General features: G+C 33.9%; 4 protein-coding genes across 6 annotated transcripts; 2 read left to right on the top strand and 2 right to left on the bottom strand.

Moving 5' to 3' along the window:
* The first annotated feature begins 454 nt into the window (after positions 1 to 454).
* Positions 455 to 9,278, top strand: LOC115886574. The gene is made up of 7 exons (XM_030905805.1): positions 455 to 835; positions 3,258 to 4,088; positions 5,182 to 5,425; positions 5,490 to 5,602; positions 6,311 to 6,512; positions 6,847 to 7,121; positions 8,612 to 9,278. Exons 2-7 carry the CDS (start codon positions 3,264 to 3,266, stop codon positions 8,756 to 8,758), a joined length of 1,806 nt encoding a protein of 601 aa, XP_030761665.1. The 5' UTR covers positions 455 to 835; positions 3,258 to 3,263; the 3' UTR covers positions 8,759 to 9,278.
* Positions 9,279 to 9,447: 169 nt separating this feature from the next.
* Positions 9,448 to 10,863, bottom strand: LOC115886701 (histone-lysine N-methyltransferase, H3 lysine-79 specific-like). Of its 2 annotated transcripts, none has more exons than XM_030905967.1 (3): positions 10,000 to 10,861; positions 9,685 to 9,831; positions 9,448 to 9,579 (listed from the first exon to the last, which is right to left on the bottom strand). In XM_030905967.1, exons 1-3 carry the CDS (start codon positions 10,751 to 10,753, stop codon positions 9,506 to 9,508), a joined length of 975 nt encoding a protein of 324 aa, XP_030761827.1. In that variant the 5' UTR covers positions 10,754 to 10,861; the 3' UTR covers positions 9,448 to 9,505. The 2 variants fall into 2 exon arrangements, with proteins under 2 accessions (XP_030761827.1, XP_030761828.1); XM_030905968.1 differs by having other exon boundaries at positions 9,486 to 9,579; positions 9,636 to 9,831; positions 10,000 to 10,863.
* Positions 10,864 to 12,493: 1,630 nt separating this feature from the next.
* On the bottom strand, positions 12,494 to 13,777 carry LOC115886610 (proteasome activator complex subunit 3). Of its 2 annotated transcripts, none has more exons than XM_030905850.1 (4): positions 13,641 to 13,777; positions 13,023 to 13,373; positions 12,812 to 12,965; positions 12,494 to 12,749 (listed from the first exon to the last, which is right to left on the bottom strand). In XM_030905850.1, the coding sequence occupies exons 1-4, from the start codon at positions 13,656 to 13,658 to the stop codon at positions 12,541 to 12,543; spliced, it is 732 nt and encodes a 243-aa protein (XP_030761710.1). In that variant the 5' UTR covers positions 13,659 to 13,777; the 3' UTR covers positions 12,494 to 12,540. The 2 variants fall into 2 exon arrangements, with proteins under 2 accessions (XP_030761710.1, XP_030761709.1); XM_030905849.1 differs by lacking the exon at positions 13,641 to 13,777 and adding an exon at positions 13,430 to 13,580.
* Positions 13,778 to 13,985: 208 nt separating this feature from the next.
* On the top strand, positions 13,986 to 16,031 carry LOC115886611 (pyridoxine-5'-phosphate oxidase-like). The gene is made up of 6 exons (XM_030905851.1): positions 13,986 to 14,182; positions 14,241 to 14,397; positions 14,454 to 14,553; positions 14,614 to 14,667; positions 14,806 to 15,005; positions 15,172 to 16,031. Exons 1-6 carry the CDS (start codon positions 14,170 to 14,172, stop codon positions 15,332 to 15,334), a joined length of 687 nt encoding a protein of 228 aa, XP_030761711.1. The 5' UTR covers positions 13,986 to 14,169; the 3' UTR covers positions 15,335 to 16,031.
* Positions 16,032 to 21,268: the final 5,237 nt, after the last annotated feature.

The following is a 21,268-nucleotide window of genomic DNA, read 5'->3' as shown; positions in this document are numbered from 1 at the left end:
CCGTTTGTCGATCATCGTTCCGTCAAACCGATAAAATTGAAATACGATCTGTCATTTTTTAAATAAACCAATAAAACTGGTTAAAAACAACAAAACACGACGAATGACGGATATATATTTAAACCCATCCATAGATAACTTGTGATAACTAACCATTGATAACTTAAAAATTATTAGAAACTTTTTTTAGTAAAATAAATAGATTGGTATGGGACGTCATCTGCTTTTCTTCTGTCATCGTCTGTCGAAATCTTACCTGAGAAAAAAAACAGAGTATACCAATTATAAATGTTTGTCAAGTACACGAATGGTGAGAATGCGCCATAAGACTCGCCTAGTAGAGGAAACACGCACACGTATCGATATTATCCGCGCGACCGCCCATCCCTAGCGACCTCCGGCGCGTTATCGGCTGGCCGCGCGCGCGCACTCCGCCCCTGCCGCTCGTCGGCCACCCCGTCATCGCCGCAACACGGCGGAAAAGCAAACCGATCGCCGAACGAGCCCGTCTCACGTCGCGCGCTTCTTGCACCGGTCCGCCACCAGAAAAGCGCATTTTTCCCGGGAAATATCGGGCGCACCGCGGTGAAAACTCCGCCAAAGTGTTGCGAAACGTTGTGCGAACAACGTCCCGTGAAATTCAGACTTCGAAACAGCCGGAAAAAGGTTCGAAAAGGGTTTCGCACACGGCGAGGCGTTCTGCGCTTCTTTTGAGCTGGCCGTCGTTCGTCGCAGCATAGTGATCGCGCGTCAAAAGTTACGGAAACCGCCCGAAACTTAATAAATTCAAGGAATTGACACGATAGTCTCAAGCCTAAACCCATCTCAAGTCATAGTAAGTATATACCTCAAAGTACCTGATTGTTTTTATTGCGAAAAAAAGTGCACACCTCAAAAAGATTTACCTAACAATAAATAGGATGTCTTTAAAGATACATTACTTGTTGTGCTCAAACAGGGATTGTTTTTTTTTGTTAAACGCAACTACCCGTATTAATTTGTTATATTATTATTTATTACAAAAACAAATAAAGCACTTATAAAGCAAGGACCATCAATGTCCTAGAGCGGAAGAATTAATACTTTGGAATTTCTTCGCGTTTTTGTCCACGAACTGTTGATAGTCTTGCGTTTTTTTATTCCTAATTTTTTGTGTGTCAATTTTAAGCTCTTTAAGAAGCTAATTTGGCTTACAAAAAATGTCTAGAATAAGATAAAATGCCCATTTTAGACGCAAATTTAACGCGTCATAACCTTATATCATTTTTTTTTGTATACATTTTTATATACAAAAGTTCAAGTCAATTCTTTCTCTAAAGAATTAACTAGTTGTGTTCAAATATGGATTATTTTTTGTTAAAAACTATTATAATATAACAAAAACATCAATTAAAGCAGGACAAAGCAATGATCATCAATGTCCTAGAGCGGAAGAATAATAATTAATACCCTGGAACAGTGTTGCCAATAATTTTCGAGCGAATTTCTTCAACGGAGCCTTAACTTAAAAACCTTCATATTCCTTGAAAACTTCACAAAAAGTTGCAGATCTTATGAAAATTCACCAAATTTCAAAAAATTCCTGATCTTATAAAAACTTATTTCTGGTAATTTTTGGACACCAATGTATTTAAATAAACTTTTTATTAAAAAAAATAACACGATCAGAAGGGCTGTGATAGATACTCGACATCAGTATTGTGGCAGTATTATATAAAGTATGTTTCAAAAAATTCATTGCTTACAATGACTGCTTGCAGTGGCGCATCTAGAGATTGAGTCTGGGAGGGGTACTGAATATTCAAAAAAGTACTAAATTCGAATTAAATTTTTGTTGGAAGGTATTGTAACTGTGGAAAAAATCTACTTGGATTGGTTTGGATATTCTGTTTCAATTTGTATTATGAACTTTTTTGTAACAATTTTATTTTATACCAAATTTCATCGTATTAATTAATTTCTTTCTGGGAGGGGTATTACTCCCATTACCCCTCCCGTATATGCGCCCCTGTATAGGGCGTGTTTCTCTCTACAATTTCCTGTTTCACAAAATGTACCGTTTGTGTCCGGGAATGGTTCATAGTTTCATAGTTGTCGATTTTCGAAAGAAATCAGTACATGTATATTATTTCGTATACTATTCATTTTATTGATTTTACGGAAAGCACTGTTCATTAAAATGTTGTATCCTATATTAAAGGGCTTGTTTCTCTCTACAATTTCCTGTCTCACAATGTAGCGTTTGTGTCCGGGAAGGGTTCATAGTTTCATAGTTGTCGGTTTTCGAAAGAAATCAGCACATGTATATTATTTCGTATATTTTTCATTTTATTGATTTTATGGAAAGAACTGTTTATTAAAATGTTGTATCCTATGTTATAGGGCTTGTTTCTCTCTACAATTTCCTGTTTCACAATATACCGTTTGTGTCCGGGAAGAGTTCATAGTTTCATAGTTGTCGATTTTCGAAAGAAATCAGTACATGTATATTATTTCGTATATTTTTCATTTTATTGATTTTATGGAAAGCACTGTTCATTAAAATGTTGTATCCTATGTTATAGGGCACGTTTCTCTCTACAATTTCCTGTCTCACAGTGTACCGTTTGTGTCCGGGAAGGGTTCATAGTTTCATAGTTGTCGATTTTCGAAAGAAATAATTAAAATAAATTAATTTCTTTCTAGGAGGGGTAATTACCCCCATTACTCCTCCCGTATATGCGCCCCTGACTGCTTGAACCGAGAATAATTGTGCAAGACGCCATGATCAGCTGACTTATTAGATGTTTTTCGTTTACCTATTTATTTCTTTTCAACATCAAGAACTTTGGCTTAGTTATGGTATGTGTGTAATAAGACGCATTAAAAGATAAAAATGTATCTATTCACTGTTTTTAAAATCTTGCGGACTTTTTGACAACAACAAAAATAGTTGTAGGAAAATCCCTCCTACTACATATTTTAACAATTTTTATTGCGCAATACTGCCAGAAACCTTCATATTGTTTTCTTTTTGGATAAAAACCCATCAAATCCTTAATTAAAGGAAATCCCTTAATTCTGGCAACACTGCTCTGGAATCTTCGCGTTTTTGTCCACGAACTGTTGATAGTCTTGCGTTTTTTTATCCCTAATTTTTGTGCCTGTTTTAATTTTAAGTTCTTTCAGCTAATGTACAATAAAAAAATAAGTAGAGTTCATTAAAGCCACTTTACACGCTAAACTAACGCGTTACAATTTTTTTGATCTCCCTACAGACGACCATGAGTTCGCCATCGACGCGCAACAGGGAACGCATCCTCGAAGCCATAGACCAGCTGAGGAATCGCAAAGCCAGACCCGATTTCCAGCGCATTTGCGGATACTTGTTTCGCCGTTTTCACATCAACTCCGGCGATGCCAAGGCGGATCTCGAATGGTGCGTGGCCAACAACATCGTGCTGAAAGTCGAGTACAAAGGCAGCATCAGCTATCGAAATGCGGCTAAGAAATGGGCCCAAGTGCGTCATCGGGAGGCCCTACAGGGAGCTGCCGCGGCTCACAGCTCTCTACCCGTGGGGAAAATGGCTTCGGTCAGCAAAAACTTCATGGATCTTCTCACTAACGTTATCGGGGAGATTATTGTACAGGAGCCGGATTATTTAGAGCTTGGAGTCCCTCCCAGAGAGATAGTTGACAGTATTCTCAGCAAAGACAGCGTGAGATACACGCGAAACTATGTCGCAATCCTCCTGGTCAAAGAGGTTGAAAGGGGCAACTTAATTAAGCTGTCAAACGGGCATTTCCTCTTAGGGCCCTGTGCCGACGATAAACGGACATGGCTGAGCCCGACAGAGCCGAAACTTCAACACCAAACTAGTCAGCACGCGCTGGTTCAAACCGACGAACCCTCTCCTGAAGTGAGAGTACAGAGTGCCACCACCATTTCAACTCCTTCAAGTAGCGCAACAACAACACCAACGGCTTTGAAACCGAAAAAACGGATGATAGCAAAAGTGCAACAGGCTGCAGCGGAAAAGAGAAGGGAACAACCCTATGAGGGGCGAAGGGTTGATCACGCCAGTGTGAGATTAGGAGGAAGGCGCAAGGTTAGTTTTTTTTTTTGTTTCGTTTCAGTGTTGCCAGATGAAGAAGTGCAATATCGGTATTTATGCATTATCGAATCAAAAATGAAACAAAACATTATTACTCTTCAGTATCTATACAATACGAGCTAGCTAACAGATGAAAGATGAACAATTCTAAAAAGTTCTTTTATAGGCACTGAATATTTTGTACGACTGAAAAAAGGTCGTTTAGTTGGCTTGGAAATGACGATCGCTCACATTTACATTTATCACTTTACATGAAATCTTGAAATAACAGCGATCTTCATTTTCAAGCCAAATCTGACGCCGTTTTTTTTATCAGTATAACCGTTAGACTGTGCTAAATAAATCCGTAAATCTACGGATTAATCCGTAGTTCTGGCAACACTGTTTTGTTTACTTTCGCGACAGCTGACATCTGTCAAAGTCACTGTTTGGCTTTTTTCTCTTTGGTGACGACTAGATTGTTTAGAAAATGATCCGAAAATCAACAAATACCACGGTAAATATTTTTATTTTGATGCAGAATTACCAAATAATATATTTAGCTAGACGTTTTAAAAAAGTCCAGATACATTTGTATGGTTTTTAAAGCAAGGTTTATTTAACTTTGCCTCGAACATAACCTCACTTCTTTATTTTTAAACTTTAAAATGAAATACATTTATCTATAATCATATAAGAATTGCAATTGTATCCATTTGAGGCGTTTGAAGTGATATTCTATCAATTAGTAAGATAAAATAACTAGTTTTATATATTTTCACTTTTTCTTAATGTTCTCTATAGGCTTTGCCGGCAGTATATGGACAGTTTTGCTTCTTGAGCTGCCGTAAATTGCTGAAGGAATACTATCATCATCTTCATGCATTTTTTACGTGGTTTTTAACAAACCTTTGCAAATTCTTGATGACAAGCTCCGAATTTTACTTTTGTAAAGCTTTTGTTGGTGTCATTGAAGTTTTCTTATAAATTAGTTTTAACTTTATCTTATCTGATATATACCATTTTACAATGAAACCTTCAAAAAAGCCTGTAAATTTAGCATTTTTCCACTACCAAACCATAGTAATAAACATATTGTTGATTATAGAAAGCCAAAAAAGTATTTGACCCCTCCGACACACACATTCCAAGGAAAAGAGGGCGACCTGCTGGTTCACTAAACCGAACTACCATCGAGAAGAACAACATCAAGAAAGACGAAGACTCAAGGCCTGACTCTAGGACGTCTACAGGAAGCAGAGACCATGGAGGGGTATGCTCAGTGTGTCACACTCAGAGCAAAAGGGGTCCTAGTGATCGGATGGTGGCATGCAGGGAATGTAGTAACAAAGGTATAGTTTTTTTAAATAATAATGTTTGTAATAGTTAAATTAATTGAGGGTTTCTTTTTTCTAGCTCATTATAGTTGTTTAAACGGGGATGATATGATGCTCAAGATGTATCCGGACAATACCTGGCAGTGTCCGCATTGTAAGACTTGTGTTGTGTGCTATGAAACATCTGATGCGGTAAGTATAGTAGCAAGATATTAAATTATCATTTAATGTCTGAGAGAAACCAAGAATATCTGCGAAACCGTTAAATATTTTGAAATACTCTACATACAAAAAATGTTCATATTTTAATTCTCCATCTAGGAGCTGCAGATGCCCGACGCACTACTGCCTAACCCTGTATATTGGATATAGTTTTTCTTAAAACATTTTTTTCTATACCGGGTGTTGCATCGTCGAGCGGGACATAGGAAATCCCATGTAAATTTTAATGGGGTCAATTATTGGCGTCCCTAATTATTTTAGAGAATAATCATATTTAGGTTTATTGAAGAGCACTAAAACCCACATTCAAAAGAATAACTTTAGATATTTTTGATTAGCCCGTTTAGGAGTTATCGCCGATTTCTGACAGGAGAAATATTTAAAAAGAAATCGGCGATAACTCGTAAACGAGCTAATCAAAAATATCTAAAGTTATTCTTTTGAATGTGGGTTTTAGTGCTCTTCAATAAACCTAAATAGAATTATTCTCTAAAATAATTAGGGAAGCCAGTAATAATTGACCCCATTAAAATTTACATGGGATTTCCTATGTCCCGTCCGGCGATGCAACACCCGGTGTACTTAACGAAAACTTTCTCATTCTGTATATAAATTGCCTTATATAGTTGATTATTTTGTACCACAATACTAAACTAATAAATATGTCTAATTTTCTAGGGAAATCTTATTGTTTGCAACGTCTGTGCTGACGGATACCACGCCACCTGTCATCAACCTCGAATACTCGAAAAAATTAAGAATGGTCAGCGTTGGCTCTGTTCCAACTGTCAAGTTTCCGACGACATTAAGCTCAACGACATCCAGTCGAACATTGGTGACAGTATCAGTCATAAGATCAGCATAAATGACAGCGAACACGGTATGTACAACTGGTACCATATAATCGAAAAAAAAACGGCGTCAGAGACGGCCGAGGAATGACAAACAATGATAATTATGGCGAGGTTAATCTCTAGACTAAAAATTGACATAAAACTTGTAAAAAATTAATACTAGCTATTATTAGAAAGATTAAAAAGACACAGAAAGCTGTTTTATTGACCTTGTCAAAAATTATCATCGAATGTAATTCCTCGGCCTTCTATGACGCCGGTTTTTTTCGATCGTATGGTATAACAACTGCACTATGTTGCCGAAATAATTATCAGCTCATTATCTTTGGTGGTTATGTTAAAAAAATTATTTTTTTGCAGATAAATACATGTCTCAGTCGAATTCCGTTTCTGGGAGATCGTCCCCCTATGATTCGCCACCCAATAGCCCTACGCCGCCTAGATTGAGTCCCCAAAACAACCCGAGACACGATATTTCAGATAGAGACGCTCATTCCGATTCGAACAGTATAAAATCTGAGGAAGATCTACACATCGATCCTTCTATACCCGATGCCACACACTGGACCCCTGACGAAGTGTATCAGTACTTTGCGCAGTACTTTCCTGAGGAGGCCAAGGTCTTTAAAGAACAGGTAAATTAGTTAGTTTTAAAAAATCGAACTTCTAAGTTAACGTAAAAAAAAGATACGACCGTTTATGCCACAAGAAACATATATTTCGACATTGTCAAGAGAAACAATGTCAAAAATCAAAATTATAGGGTATTTTCCGTTGACCTAGATCTATGAAATTTGGCATGTAATATCGTCTTATAACTTCAAAGACCTCCTTGATCAAATAATACTTTCAATAAAAAACTTAAAATGTAGGTAATCGATGTTTGGCTATTCTTTCACAATTTTCTTTAATAAAATATGTACTTACCCCTATCAACGTCAAGTCTTCTGCTTGTTCATGCCTTTTCTTGTTCCAACTTGTTAAAATTCATTTTATTTTGAATGTTCTGAAAAGTTCACAACCTCACTATTACAACACTTTTGTTTTAATTATATCGCTATATTTCGTTAATAAAATGAAAGTAAATATAAACACGTTCTTTAGTCTATATTCGCGAAATTTTGTGAACTGTTTGTATAAAATTAAAACTAGAAATAGAAGAAATGAAAAATAACCGTTGACGATTAAAAAAACTGTCAACGGAAATAAATGAACATCGCGCGTCGCGCCGGTCGCGCGTTGTTGCCGATACAACTTTTTTTTCTGATTACTTTATTTTACAAAGTATTTTGGATTTTTTTGTTAATTCTAGATTTATTATATTAATTGTGTGTGTACAGGGTAAATAAAAAATTATAATTCAAATAGGTTTACCAAAATCTTGTTAGAAGTTAGTATATGTATTCAAATGACATAGAATAGACGGCCTAGGTCTGACGTCAGGTCAGTGGACGGAACTTAAAAACCTATAGAAACGAGGTTCTATATGCAAATAAACCTTCTCATGGCATTTTAACAAAAAAAATATTCTTTAGTTCAGCCTGTTTCATAGTAACGTTGAAAAAACTGTGAAAATTGTTTATTCTTCGTTACAACGTTGTCAAACTTACGTAAAAATAAGCAAAATGCTTCTCTTCTCAACTTTTAACACAGATCAATAAAAAATATCTGTTTCTCAATCAACTTCATAGCTGCATTGCTTCAAAATACCGTATGATCGAAAAAAAACTGCGTCAAAGACGGCTGGGGAATGAGAATCGCTGATAATTATGCAGAGGTCATTTACTAAAAATTGACATTAAAACTGTCAAAAATTAACACGAATTATAGAAAGATTAAAAAGGGATAGAACGTTTCCAGAGACACAAATTTGAAAAAAAATATATTTTTTCCTAAGTACGGTCCAAGTAAAATGACGTCTAGAGCTTGACCTCGCCAAAATTATCATCGATTGTCATTCCCCAACCGACTTTGACAAATGAATAGTTTTTGTTAAAAAATGAAATTAAAAAAAAACGATAAAAAATTATTTATAGAATTTTTTTTAATAATGAAAATATGAAACTTATTATACACGTGTTTCTCATTTATGCTTGTTTCTTGAACACACTGTATATTGTTCTAGGAAATTGACGGTCGCTCTCTGCTACTTTTGAAGAGGATGGACGTTTTGACGAGTCTGAACCTGAAACTTGGACCGGCTTTGAAAATCTACAGACACGTGACGATGCTTCAAGTGAGAAGAGATGACAGAAGCTTATATTGGCTTTAAATGCACCCTAAATACCATATATTTTGTATAGTCAACTATCCAACGGAGAATATATGACATTAATGACAGTTATCTGTCATTTTTGGATGCCATCTGGCGAAATAATATATCCTATGGTCGTTATTTATGTTATTACCAGCTTGATTGGTTGATTTCTCATCTCATTTGTTACGTCACGAGGATGGCGGGAATCTGTATATTTGAAAAAAAATAGATATTGACGTTATTAAGAGCATATTAAAGACTTTTTAAATAATATTTCATATATTAAGATCTACTAACGCCACTGTTAGTATTTATAAACTATTTTTGTTTTGAAATCTGCCTATTTAGACTGTAATTTCGGCAACCCTGTAAATCTAACAGACATTTTCGAATATTAACTGTTTTTATATTCGAATTTGTGTTATAAACGGTAGGTGCGTCTTATTTTTTGTATTATTAACTTATTTAAGAGATATATTTAGAATAATTAATTTTTATTGTTAGCTATTTTATTAAATATTTATTTGAAATTAAATTGGTCTTTGTTTTATTTATGGAAAGTAAAGTTTTAATAAAATAAACGGGGGAATATTGCCACTGAAGAAAAATGCTTGTTTGAAATGTGACAATTTTTAGAATAATCCATATTAAAATGTTGGATTTTGAAATAGCGTTTTCTAATATAAAAAAAATAAACAAAGACAGTATGTATATATTATATATTAATATTAAAATTACTAGATTTATGTGTATATTTTGTGATCACGGTTGAATATCAATATTTGGTGTCCACGGCACTGGGTTGATATAGGTGATTGATGTAGACGAACACAAACCTAAAATATAAAATATATAATTATATAGAGACTTTGTATTCAGTAAAAGTTATTACAAATGTATATTTTAATCTATGGCATTATATACAGAGTGTTCATTCGTACTTTGTAATCCCTTGTTCATCGGTACAGGCTTTTGCCGGTTTTGGGCATTCTTCAGCCAGTCCTGATAGGCTCTCTCATTTTCCTCCATCCTACGTTGCTTCTCTTCGTACAAATGCAGAAGAGCTATCTTTTCTCGTATTTTTCTTTCTAAAACCAAACGAAAATACTTTGACAGCGCACAGAAAAAAAATAAAGTCTGTCTCTAAAGCCTGTTCTCAGTTTTCTCAGAACATCAAACGAAATCCGAAATGACAGAAAATACAATTTGTCTGCGAATTAAAAAGGACAGACTATTAACCAGCAAACTGTACCCACCTAGATCAGATTTCTTCTTCCTCCTCAACCACAGAGTATAATTTATATCGTTTTCCACTCTTTTCTTCTCTTTCTCAGCCTCCTTCAGCTTCTCCTGTTCTTCCTCTAGCTCTTTTTCCATTCTCTTCCTTTCCTCTTCCTTTTTCTTAGCCGCCAGCCATTTCTTAAAGTTCTCCCTCTCTTTCTCTATAATCCTTTGACGTTCTTCTTCCTTTTCCTTAGCTAACTTCGTTTCGCGCAGCTCTTTTTGTCGTTTTTCCTGTTCTTTGCGCAGCATCCAGCTCTGCACTATCTCCTCTTTCTCTTTGAGGTTCAGACACGATATTCTGTCGGTTCTATCGCTGTTTAGACCTGTTAAAGATAGTCTTAGGTCATTGTTTGGAGGTTTCACTGTGACATCGCTATCATCGTAGCCAATTTCCGAGTTGTTCTTCGGTAGCGACGAAGATTTGCTCTCGTCTGTGCTGCTCCTGTATTGTGAAGAGTTCGAGGAAGATGAAGACGTGTTTTTTTTAATACCGAGTGAATTTTTTGAAGAGATATATGCTGTGTTCAACCTTACGGTGGATTTGGGAGAGGCATCTTCGTCTGAGGCAGATAGAGGGCTGGTTTTTCGACTTGGAGTCATGTCGGTGATAGTTTTCTCCACGTAGATGGCCGAGTTGATGTATTTTCTGATGATTTTCGAGGGCTCCTTTTCGGGAAACTCATCAATGGTCCAGCTGGTTTGGGTCTTGAACTGGTTCTCGATCATTTAAGATGATTGTGTGTATTTTTGGCGCGCGTAAAAAAATGTGTATATGAAAAAAAGGTACAAAAATCTGACAAATCGCGCGGTTGAAGTTGCCAGTATCTATACCTGAGATGTCAGATAAATAATGATTTTTCTACCTTAGGAAATAATTCTATTTAATAGTACTTGACTTTATTTAAACACCCTGTAAACCTCGAGGCAGGAAAATAATTTAAAATTACCTTTCCAGAAATATAGCACACTTGATATTTTGTTATAATCCCTTTCGAAATACAGAATTTTTAAAAGTTCGCCACTTTTAACTAGTAGGCTTTGGACCCCTTATTGATGATATGCCCTTAATGGAACTCGAAAACATATTTTTCCAGCAAGACGACACACCGCCTCTGAACGCTGAAGTTATCAGCAAATTTTTACATCCAATTTCAAGAATAATTGAATAGCTAACCAAGATTCCAGACGTTGGCCGTCGAGGCCGCCTGACTTAGTGCCCATGGATCTAATCCTATGGATATATTTGCGGAAAAATAAAGGTTCCTTATTCTTCCGTAGAATCTAGAAAAGAATTAGAAATACTTAGCAGTTATGAGAGGTATCTTTCACCCCCACCGAGTTAATGAATTCCGCGAGAAATGTTCCAAAACTGCCCCGTCTGTCCATAACAGAAGACGGTCGATATGTCGAACACCTGTAGCAAAATCTCATGTCTTGGTTTGCTATTTATTTTTATTGTTATTAGATATAGTTTAAATGCGTTGATGTTGGTTAAATATATTTTAAATAGTTATAAAATTCTGCATCTCTCACAGCAAATATTATTTTCGTTTTAATTGATGCTCATTTCACAGCTAGATTTTTTTGCATTACAGCCGGTGCCGTTCAAAGCCTACTCATTTAAAGCGGGCGAATTTTTATATACTCTATATCTCGAAGGGGAATCGAGCAAAATATCAAGTGTGTTATATTTTTGGAAAGGTAATTTTAAATTCTTTTCAATAAATTAAAAATATAGAGGGTGTCCCAAATAAAAAATCAATTTTTCTGTTGGTAACTCTTAAATTATTAATTTTAAAAAAATTATACTTAAACCATTAAATTCTACGTAAAAAGGTGCTTTGGAAATGTTTTCATAAAAATACAAAATTTTCCATAGCAAAAAAGTTATAGCGATTTGTTAAAAATGCATATTTTTGAAAAACACCTCGTAACTCCGAAACGGTAACAGATATTGATATGCGGTTTTCACCATCATATTTTGATGAAAATTGAGCTCCAGACAGCGATATTAGTTTTCGTCTATCTCCTATAGAAAAGGGTGTTTCCATTTAAAAGCATCGAATTTGACCCACCCTGTACCGTGTGGGTCAAATTGGACATTTTTAAAAGGGAAACACTATCACTTTCAATAGGAGATAGACGAAAACTAGTATTGGTGTCTGGAGCTTACTTTTTTATCACAAACATGCTGGTAAAAACCGCATATCGATATCTGTTACCGTTTCGGAGTTACGGGGTGTTTTTATGGGACACCCTGTATATTTTAAATTTATTGAAAAGAAGTTAAAATTACCTTCCTAAAAATATAGCAATCCAATATCCAAATATAGTTTCTTTTTTAAATAATTTTTTGAACACCCTGTAGGTATGTCCAAAATTTTTCAACAAACTGTTCATCTCTCTCTGTCTAATTCAAGTCACTAATTATAAAAACATGAGATAGAATAAATAAAACAAACCAAAAATAATAAAAGTTTCTTAGCAATTTATTGAAAAAAATAATCTCCTACTCAATATAAAGATTCTTGCGCGTTGGCCGACCGAGGTTTCTTAATCTTGTCCAAATTCTTCAGAACGATATCGTGAAGGGCGCAGTACCTGTTCCTGATCTCTGACATCACCAGCCACAAACTTAAGTACTCTTTTTCATCTAACTCTTGCACCGCCCTACGGTAGTCGTCAATGTGTGGATATTTGGCTACTTTTGATATTAATTTTCCTAGAAAAAGACATTATAATGTTTAAATCTTAATATTAACAGACTTTTTAATAGGTTTCTACCTCTAGAAATGAAATATCTTGAGATTTGATCAAAAAAAGCTGCTGCTTCGGACTCAACTGACTGTACTTCAGCTAATGTATCTTCCTGGATTGATACTCCAAAGTTATTTCCATCTTCTATCTTAGGAATCATAAAGGAAATCCACATTTTCATCTAAAATCAACCACAAACTCATTTAACTTGCTTACAAACCTACTATTAGCATCTTACAGTGTTTGAGTCTTCCACAAGCTTGCGAATATGCGGTTTCACCAACTCTACAAGTTCAACCAGGTTTTTGTTGGTTGCCACAGATCCACTAGGAAGTGCAAGCACCTTCGTCCCTTCTTTCGATATACTGTTATCATATTTAGTCTTCTTTGCAGGAGGCAAATCGGAATTACTGTTTAACAAGATCGGGTCTGGAACAGGTATGTTTAAATCTTGATGGACCTCAGTGAAGGCTCTGTTACGGAACTGGGGCGTTTCCAGGATGTTGTTAAGCTTCACGATTGTCTCCGGGAACCCTTTGATTACCAGTTCTTCAGCTTGAACCTTCAAAGTGTCTTTGTACTCTTGAACCTGAAAAAAAACGTCCTGATGTGAGGAAAAATCCGAAATAAATTGAAAGAGTAGACCTTGGCCAGTACAGGCGAAGCAGGCGTGCCATCGCTGTTGAGAGATACGTGAGAAAGCATCTTCAAACAAAAATTTTTCAAGGGATAAATATAAAAACAATTTGACTTGACAATGCAACATGCCTGATGATTTTTTCGGTTAGAATTTTAACCTCTCAGCTTTCGTTAGCGCGTTTAAACGATTTAACGGGGTTTAATTAGATTTACTTACCTTTTTTGCATCAGCCATAATAATATGCTGATTTGTTAAGGGGAAAATTAGAAAATATTTAATTACACAAATTTTCTAACCTAGAATTTGTGGCGGCGATATATGAATAAGAAGTTAGAATAGCGCTACGTTACAAGCTTTCAAAAATCATAAAAAAATAATTAGAAAAGTTAATTATTTTTGGATATCGCTACGAGAGGAAAGCAGATAAAAACCTGAGAGATTATTCCAGAATTTATTAATCTATTAAAACAATAAAACTAATTTTATTGTAAGTCATCAAATTAGACAGAGACGTTAATATGATATCATGTCTGTGATTAGGAACCTGCCATGTGGTTTTTGACACAAATCAGCTGTTCCTAATAACAAGGCAAGATAAAAACATGTTTTTTAAGAAGTTATTATATCTCTAATCCCATTCACTCTTATTCAAACTAATAAAAATGTTATTACATCAGTGTACGTGCCTTTCACAACTCCAGTTTCATTATCGCATTTGTTAAGGTCGGTTTCATCATCTTAAACAATGGATATTGGAGGTAAATATTGTCGGAATTTCGAGTATTTTACAAGTAATTTCTTAATTATTTGATGTAGGCATGAGGACCGAGTACAACGACCGCAAGAATGTGTTCCTCGAAGCGGATATTGAAGTGAAAGAGCCATTCCATTTGTTTTCAAAGTGGTTTCAAATTATTAAAGACGATCCAAAAACTGTCGAACCCAATGCAGTATGCCTTTCAACCAGCACAAAGTAATATAAAACTATCATTTTTACACGATTTTTAAGTCTTATTTGGGCATTTTTAGAGATGGAACTCCTTCAGCAAGATTTGTATTGATCAAAGGTTTTAGTAAAAAAGGGTTTGTATTTTACACCCATTATACCAGCAGAAAAGGCCAAGAACTAGTACGTTTTTACTTTCTCTGTATATTTCATTGTTTAAAAGAATATATTTATATTTTTTAGGAAGAAAACCCGAAAGCTGCCATGACATTCTATTGGGATAGATATAGCAGATCAGTAAGAACAATAACATTTATTTTACAGGGTGAGTCAACAATAGTGTAAAGCTTTTTTGTTATAATGAACTTACTAACTCTATTGTTGCCTTACCCTGTATTATATTAACTGTAAAATTATTTTAAATAATATTTCCAGGTTCGCATTGAAGGAGACATTGAAAAATTGCCTTTTAAAGATGCAGACGAATATTTCTTTAGCAGACCCTATAACAGTCAAATAGGATCACTTTCGAGCAATCAGAGTAGGCCTGTTGAAAGTAGGGACGTCCTATTGAACATAGAAGAAGATCTAAGGCAGAAATACGGACCTGGAGAGGTTCCAAGACCACCATTATGGTAAATAACAGTTATTTTGAATTTCTTACTATGTTTCAATGCCTGTATTCAGAGATATAGAGAAAATGACCATGGACTTTTTTAGTTATTCTTAAAAATATCGCGTAACAGTATACAGGATGATTCGCGGCCATGGTACTTAAAGAAATATCTATCTTTGTTTTAGGGGTGGATATTTATTGAAACCAAGGTTGTTTGAATTCTGGCAAGGTCAAACAAACAGAATCCATGATAGAATTAGATTTAGAATGCCTGAAGATGGAGAACCAGATGGTGTATTAACAAAACAAGGAGAGGAAGGTTGGATTTTTGAAAGATTATGCCCATAAAACATTTATTTTTTATTTTATTTTATTTTTTATCACTTGTTATTACTAGAAATAAAGACAATAAAACTGTTAATGTTATTAGACTCAAATTTAAAAAAAAAATATATTGGATTTATGCTCTAAAATAGTATTTTGTTTTATTAGGAGTAAAAATTATACTTCTTGTGGTGAGGCTATACGTTTGACATTACGGGGGAGACACAAAAAGTTATTTTTACTCAAAATAGAACAGGCAATTTTTTTTTCAAACGTCACAAATAATTTTTTAAACAATTTCTCAAACGTTCCAAATTATATAAAAAGAGTTAAAATAATACCTTGTTAGTAAGAAAGGCGTTAAAATGACCTTTTATATTGTCAATCAAGTCGCAAAAATTAGTGACGTTTGAAAAAAAAAGATTTTTTTAATTATACACACCTGTTATTCTAGCAACAAATAAAATTAATTGTTTATTTTAAACTTATAGTGAGGCGTAAATGAATGTATAGACGTATATCATACAGTATTTATTTTATCATAGTGTGTTAAATAATATTTTTACATATTGTTATTCACTATATTTTGGAATATTTATTTTCCCACAAATTTTTTTAAGTGCTCTGTTTATATATTTCTGGGACAATATAATTTCTATTGTAGATGATTTATGTGACGTTAAAACATTGAAATAAACTTATTAGGAAAGATATATATAAATATTTTGATTTTCTCATGATATCTCAAAACAAAGAATTTACAGATAAGGCATTTTTGTATTATTATACATATTTACTCGTTTCAGACCACAAACGGATGTTATTATCATTAAATAAATTGACATTATTTCCTTCATTCTTTTATAGTCAGGAGATGCATCAAAGTCTAGTCAAATCTAGATTTATTTCTTACTGAAGATTGTCAAATATAATTTGCGATACTAACATAAATCGCCAACTAGATTATTAGAGCACTAGCGTGTACCAGCGATTTCGTTCGCGTCGAATTAATCATTTGTAATGGTGATGATAAAGCGAAGCAAGAATTTCCATTAACATACAAACTGGATAAAATTTTCTCACATTTATGTCAGCATGAGAAAAAACAATATGGCGATATTATTATTGTATAACTTGGTAATATTTCAGGGGTAGTTTCATCTCGTTGGAATTTGACTTTCGAAAAATCCGTTTGCCAAAAATAAACTTTTTACGTCAAGCAGTTTAAGCAGAATCGTGGTTAAAAAATTACCCAACTTTTTGGAACACTCTGTATGATTTTTTAAAAAATTTCAAAATATGTAGAAAAACCAAATAAATTATGTTTGTCCAAGCGTTTTCCCGAAAGACCAACCATTTTTTAAATAACAAATATTGTAATATCTGGGGGGCGTTTTCACCCTCTTGGAATTTGAGATTCGAGAAACCCCTCCTTATCGAACCCCTACACCCCACAGTCAGTCCGTTTACCAAAAATCAGCTTTAAACGTCAAGCAGTTTAAGCAGAATCGTGATTACTCAATGCCCAAGTAGCAAAAAGAAATTCTAAAAGGATTGAATTATTTTATAACAGTCGAATAGCGTTGTCTTAAGGACTGCTTGATTTTATTAAGCGTTTGGTTTCGACCATTCTGTTTTTTAATAAAAGTTGTCATATTAAACTATTTTCTAGTGGTTTTTACAACGTATCCTATAACGCATTAAACGATAATTTCTTTTAGTATGATATAACACTTAATAAGACAATGCTATATGATAAAAAAAATATTATTTTATTAGACACTTATACCCACCATGTAAGAGTTTGATTTGGTTTGGTTTGGTTTGGCTATAATATTGATATAACTAGTAGTCACAAGATCATATAATAGTTACTTAAACTTGTTTTATTAAAGTTGTATTACGTGTATAATAGAATGTTTTATTGCATTAAACTACGGTGCTGTATACAACACTAGTTATACAGCCTTATATGATAAAATTGTGATTAACAAAATAAATTCGCTGTAATATCTGCATTATAAAACTGGTAATGTATAATATAACCTCATTTTAAATTAAATGGTATACCTAGTTATTTATTTTGTTATTGTTGTTGTTGCAAAAGTAATATCTACGTACGAGTATAATCAATCACAGCTATTATGAATTCTGGACAAAGTTGGAAAAAAGTTAACAAACGCAGTGGTAGTTATAAAGAGCATGTAAGAAAAACTCCTCGAAATTACGGCAAATTCCCTGGGTTCCCAAAAGCAAGATCTCTCGGGTTGTTTGGCTTCTTCAAAGCATTGTTGCCACGTTGATGTAAAAGTTTTACTGTAGTAATGTTTGTATTGTTTTATTGTTGTTTTTCCAAGTCCTTAGGTTGCCGCTCACTCGTCGGGCATGCATGAAATGCATTGCGTGCATGAATCCATGAAAATCTGATCATGTTTGTTAGTTTACTAACCAAATGAGATTTGGCAACATCTATTTGTCACAAATCTCAATATGTCAAAAATAGTTCTATAGTGCCTGAAAATTCTGCGTAATGATAGATATTTATCCTATACCGTTTTATTTTACAACAAAGATTTATTTAAGGGATTCATTTAGAATAAAATGGTTACATTATAATTCGCCATGTTTAAGGCAGAATTTTTGTATGGCCTATGGCCGCCATTATATGAAGCAAAATTAAAAACATCAAAATAAATTGTAAAATGTTATTTTTGAGAACTATTTGTGATAAGATTTCCACATACAGTAATAATCTGTTTAATTAAATTAAAAACAAGAATTTTTGAAAATTTTATTTTATTTTATTGTTTAAATTTATACGTAAACCTTAATCGAAATTAAAACGCTTTAATTTTTTTTGCCAAATACATACATATAATCTACCAGTAAAATTTTCGGCGCAACAAAAATTGTCCCTACTTTTCAAACCCTCTTAATGATTTTTATATTACATATTTGTTGTACCTTCTGGCTGTACCCGCTATTTTCACCGTCGAGTAAAGTCTCCTTTTAAAAATCCACATCCTCTAGATTCATTTTACGACACGCTTAAAATATAATTTTGCTCCTAATATTCTTCGGTAAAAAATAAAATACTCTTTTTACCTCGCTAAATGATCAAATGTTTTTATTGTTCTGTTTTTAGATGTGACAACGTAACACACAAATAAAACTAGTTTTATAATAGTTATATAACGCTGTGTAAAATAGTTGCAAAAGAGTTGTATAGCCTTTTTATAGAACTTCTATACTACTAAACGGTTGTATAAAAATGGGCCTTTTTGGTTGTAAAGCTATCATATTACAGTCTTATAGCGCGTTATATGAATTGAGGTATCCTATAAAATGATCATATAGCTGTTTATACACCCTTATTAAAATAAAATTTGCTACTTGGGATGATAAAGCAAAGCAAAAATTGCCATTAACATACAAAACTGGATAAAATTTTCACATTTATGTCAGCAACAAAATAAAATATACGTGTTTAAGAAAAACTCACCAGTTTTTAAATAAAAAATATTTTAATATTTGAGGGATAGTTTCACCCAACTTGGTAAATTAGAGTTTAGAAAAATCCCTCTTATCGAACCTCTACACACTAAAGTCAATCTGTTTTCCAAAAATCAGCTTTTTACGTCAAGCGCTTTAAGCAGGAATCGTGATTAAAAATGACCCAACTTTTCGAAACACCCTGTATGATTTTTAAAAATTTAAAAATAAAAAAACAAAATAAATTATGCTTGTTTAAGCGTTTTCCCGCAAACTTGACCATTTTTAAATAAAAAATATTGAAATATTTGAGGGGTGGTTTCACCCTCTTGGAACTGGAATTTCGAAAAATCCCTTCTTATCGAACCTCTACACCCTAGAATCAACCCGTATGCCAAAATTGAGCTTCTTACGTTGAGTGGTTTGAGCAGGATCGTGATTAATCAGTATGTCAGTCATTGAAGGATTTTAAATATTAGTCTTTTAGTATAGATTATAATAGATTTTCTTCGCCTCCATAACTTGATGTGACAAAAACATTTTTTGGAAATCCACTTTGGCAAATATATTTTTTTCTTCAAAAAGAATACGTAAAAGAGTACGGAAAACATCGGTCAGCGCGTCGGTTGAGTTCGAATATATTCAAAAATTTATGGTTCACCCTTTTCGAACTTTATCTTGATTTTTGTGAAAGTCAAATATTAAACCATTTAGCAAAACATAGACACCAAAAAACTCATTCAAATCGAATAAATAACGGTTTTTAAAATATTTCTGAAAAAATATGTTTATTTTTACAAAGTTTAATGCCCTCTAGCGGACAAACGAAGCATTTTTGTACAAGTTATGAGGCAAATTGTGTCCAATGAACTTAATTTGATTCCAAAAATACGTAGTATAGTTCTATGTCCACGGAATATTGGGACACCCTGTATATTACTCTTTTATTTACCCTTTCGAGGGCTCTGTCACTTCCCCGGGAAGCATTTTAGGGCGTATGTTTATAGGAACTTTTTGTTTGTAGACATAGATAAATGCAACAAGTTTAGATTGGAAAGCCCGTAAAAATTTTAGGTCGCGAAATTATTTTGGGTCGCGACCGTTATACGCGATCTGGCGCTGGTATAGCGGTCGCTAAGAACAACGGCAAACAAAAACAGAAATAATTTTTTCTTGTCAAAGTCAGAATCTTCAAAAATCATAATAATCTTTCAAAATCTAAACCGCTCTCATTAAAGAAATTCCGAAAAGTGTTATAGCGTCCATTTTCAAAGTAATTATTGCTATCTTGTGAGTTTAATTCAAGTTTTATTTACTCCAACCGGTGATAATTGTGAAAAAGTGGCATTAAAACTTAAAAAAGCTGTGCTGAGAAACTGTGAACTGCAAAAACCATCGTGGATCGTGGCATAACGTCGGTTTCAATGTTTCATAGGTATTTCATACAAATGTCCTTACATAAAATAAAGTTTCTTTTGTATGCAACACACTGTATTTTATTTATAAAATTAAACGAAAATAATAATAAATTTGAATAAACAATATTTGGCGATATAATTCCGGAAAAAGCCGAACCGCTCCGAAATTTTCAAAAGTTTTGGGTCGCGACCGTTGCAAGAATAGCGCCAAATAGTGTTTACATTGTCCTTATGGGCACTTTCCAATCTAAACTTGTTTCATTTATCTATGGATTTAATGGTTTTAGAGGTAGGCAGGTGGATGACACTTCTTATGGGAGAACTGGCAATGGTTGAAAACTTGACTACAAGCGATTTTCTAGGAATCTTCCTTACCGATAAATTATTGACAAGAGTGACAGATAAAGCCTTGACGTTCTTTCAGTATTCCAGTTCATCTCTTTTTTTTTCTAAAGTGTGCGTTGAAAGGAGACAAAACAATTTTTGGTGACCCATAATTTGTTATTCGAACACCACTTTTCTCTCGTTGTCGGGTCGTTGACGTTGACTTGTCGCCATTTTATTTCTTTTGTTTACACGCTGCATTTTGCTTTGCAAATTTAATACATAAATTATTTAGGCAAATATATAGCTTTTTAATAAACTCCTCGGACTAACGTGTAGGTAAGTGTTGATAATTTTTTTCATCTTAACATGCTCATTGTCGTTCTCCTGATTTTAGGTGACAGAAAAGGATCATCAAATCAAATTGAATTTTATATTTTCCTTCCTATTTATCCTTCCTAAATATCAACGAGATGAGCCATCGGAAGAAAGGGACCATAGTACAAAACAGAAAGGTGATCTTTTTTCTTTCCACTTCGGATATTGAAATTATTATATACTGTAGTAGTGTTCGGCATTATGCTCTGAGAAATATAGATAAACAAAGAACAACAGATATAAAGCATACCCGAGGAAAAGAGAGGCAATACCTGTATGTACTCTCTCTGATATTTGTGAAAGTTACAGCAAAGTATTGTTGTATATCTTTTATTTCTAAGCCATC

Source organism: Sitophilus oryzae, unplaced genomic scaffold (assembly GCF_002938485.1).
Source record: "Sitophilus oryzae breed Bouriz unplaced genomic scaffold, Soryzae_2.0 scaffold_494_pilon_pilon, whole genome shotgun sequence".
Taxonomy (NCBI): domain Eukaryota; kingdom Metazoa; phylum Arthropoda; class Insecta; order Coleoptera; family Curculionidae; genus Sitophilus; species Sitophilus oryzae.
This window is presented reverse-complemented; position numbering and strand designations above follow the sequence as displayed.

Coding starts and splice junctions, on each gene's coding strand:
- LOC115886574 (XM_030905805.1), top strand. CDS start 3,264: ATGAGTTCGCCATCGACGCGCAACAGGGAACGCATCCTCGAAGCCATA. Junction 5,603..6,310: donor GCTATGAAACATCTGATGCG/GTAAGTATAGTA, acceptor CTAATTTTCTAG/GGAAATCTTATTGTTTGCAA. Junction 6,513..6,846: donor CATAAATGACAGCGAACACG/GTATGTACAACT, acceptor ATTTTTTTGCAG/ATAAATACATGTCTCAGTCG.
- LOC115886701 (XM_030905967.1), bottom strand. CDS start 10,753: ATGATCGAGAACCAGTTCAAGACCCAAACCAGCTGGACCATTGATGAG. Junction 9,832..9,999: donor GAAGAAGAAATCTGATCTAG/GTGGGTACAGTT, acceptor GTTTGGTTTTAG/AAAGAAAAATACGAGAAAAG. Junction 9,580..9,684: donor GATGAACAAGGGATTACAAA/GTACGAATGAAC, acceptor TTTATATTTTAG/GTTTGTGTTCGTCTACATCA.
- LOC115886610 (XM_030905849.1), bottom strand. CDS start 13,489: ATGCTTTCTCACGTATCTCTCAACAGCGATGGCACGCCTGCTTCGCCT. Junction 13,374..13,429: donor CTTCGCCTGTACTGGCCAAG/GTCTACTCTTTC, acceptor GTTTTTTTTCAG/GTTCAAGAGTACAAAGACAC. Junction 12,966..13,022: donor TTGTGGAAGACTCAAACACT/GTAAGATGCTAA, acceptor GGTTGATTTTAG/ATGAAAATGTGGATTTCCTT.
- LOC115886611 (XM_030905851.1), top strand. Junction 14,398..14,453: donor TGCCTTTCAACCAGCACAAA/GTAATATAAAAC, acceptor GGGCATTTTTAG/AGATGGAACTCCTTCAGCAA. Junction 14,668..14,805: donor GGGATAGATATAGCAGATCA/GTAAGAACAATA, acceptor TAATATTTCCAG/GTTCGCATTGAAGGAGACAT.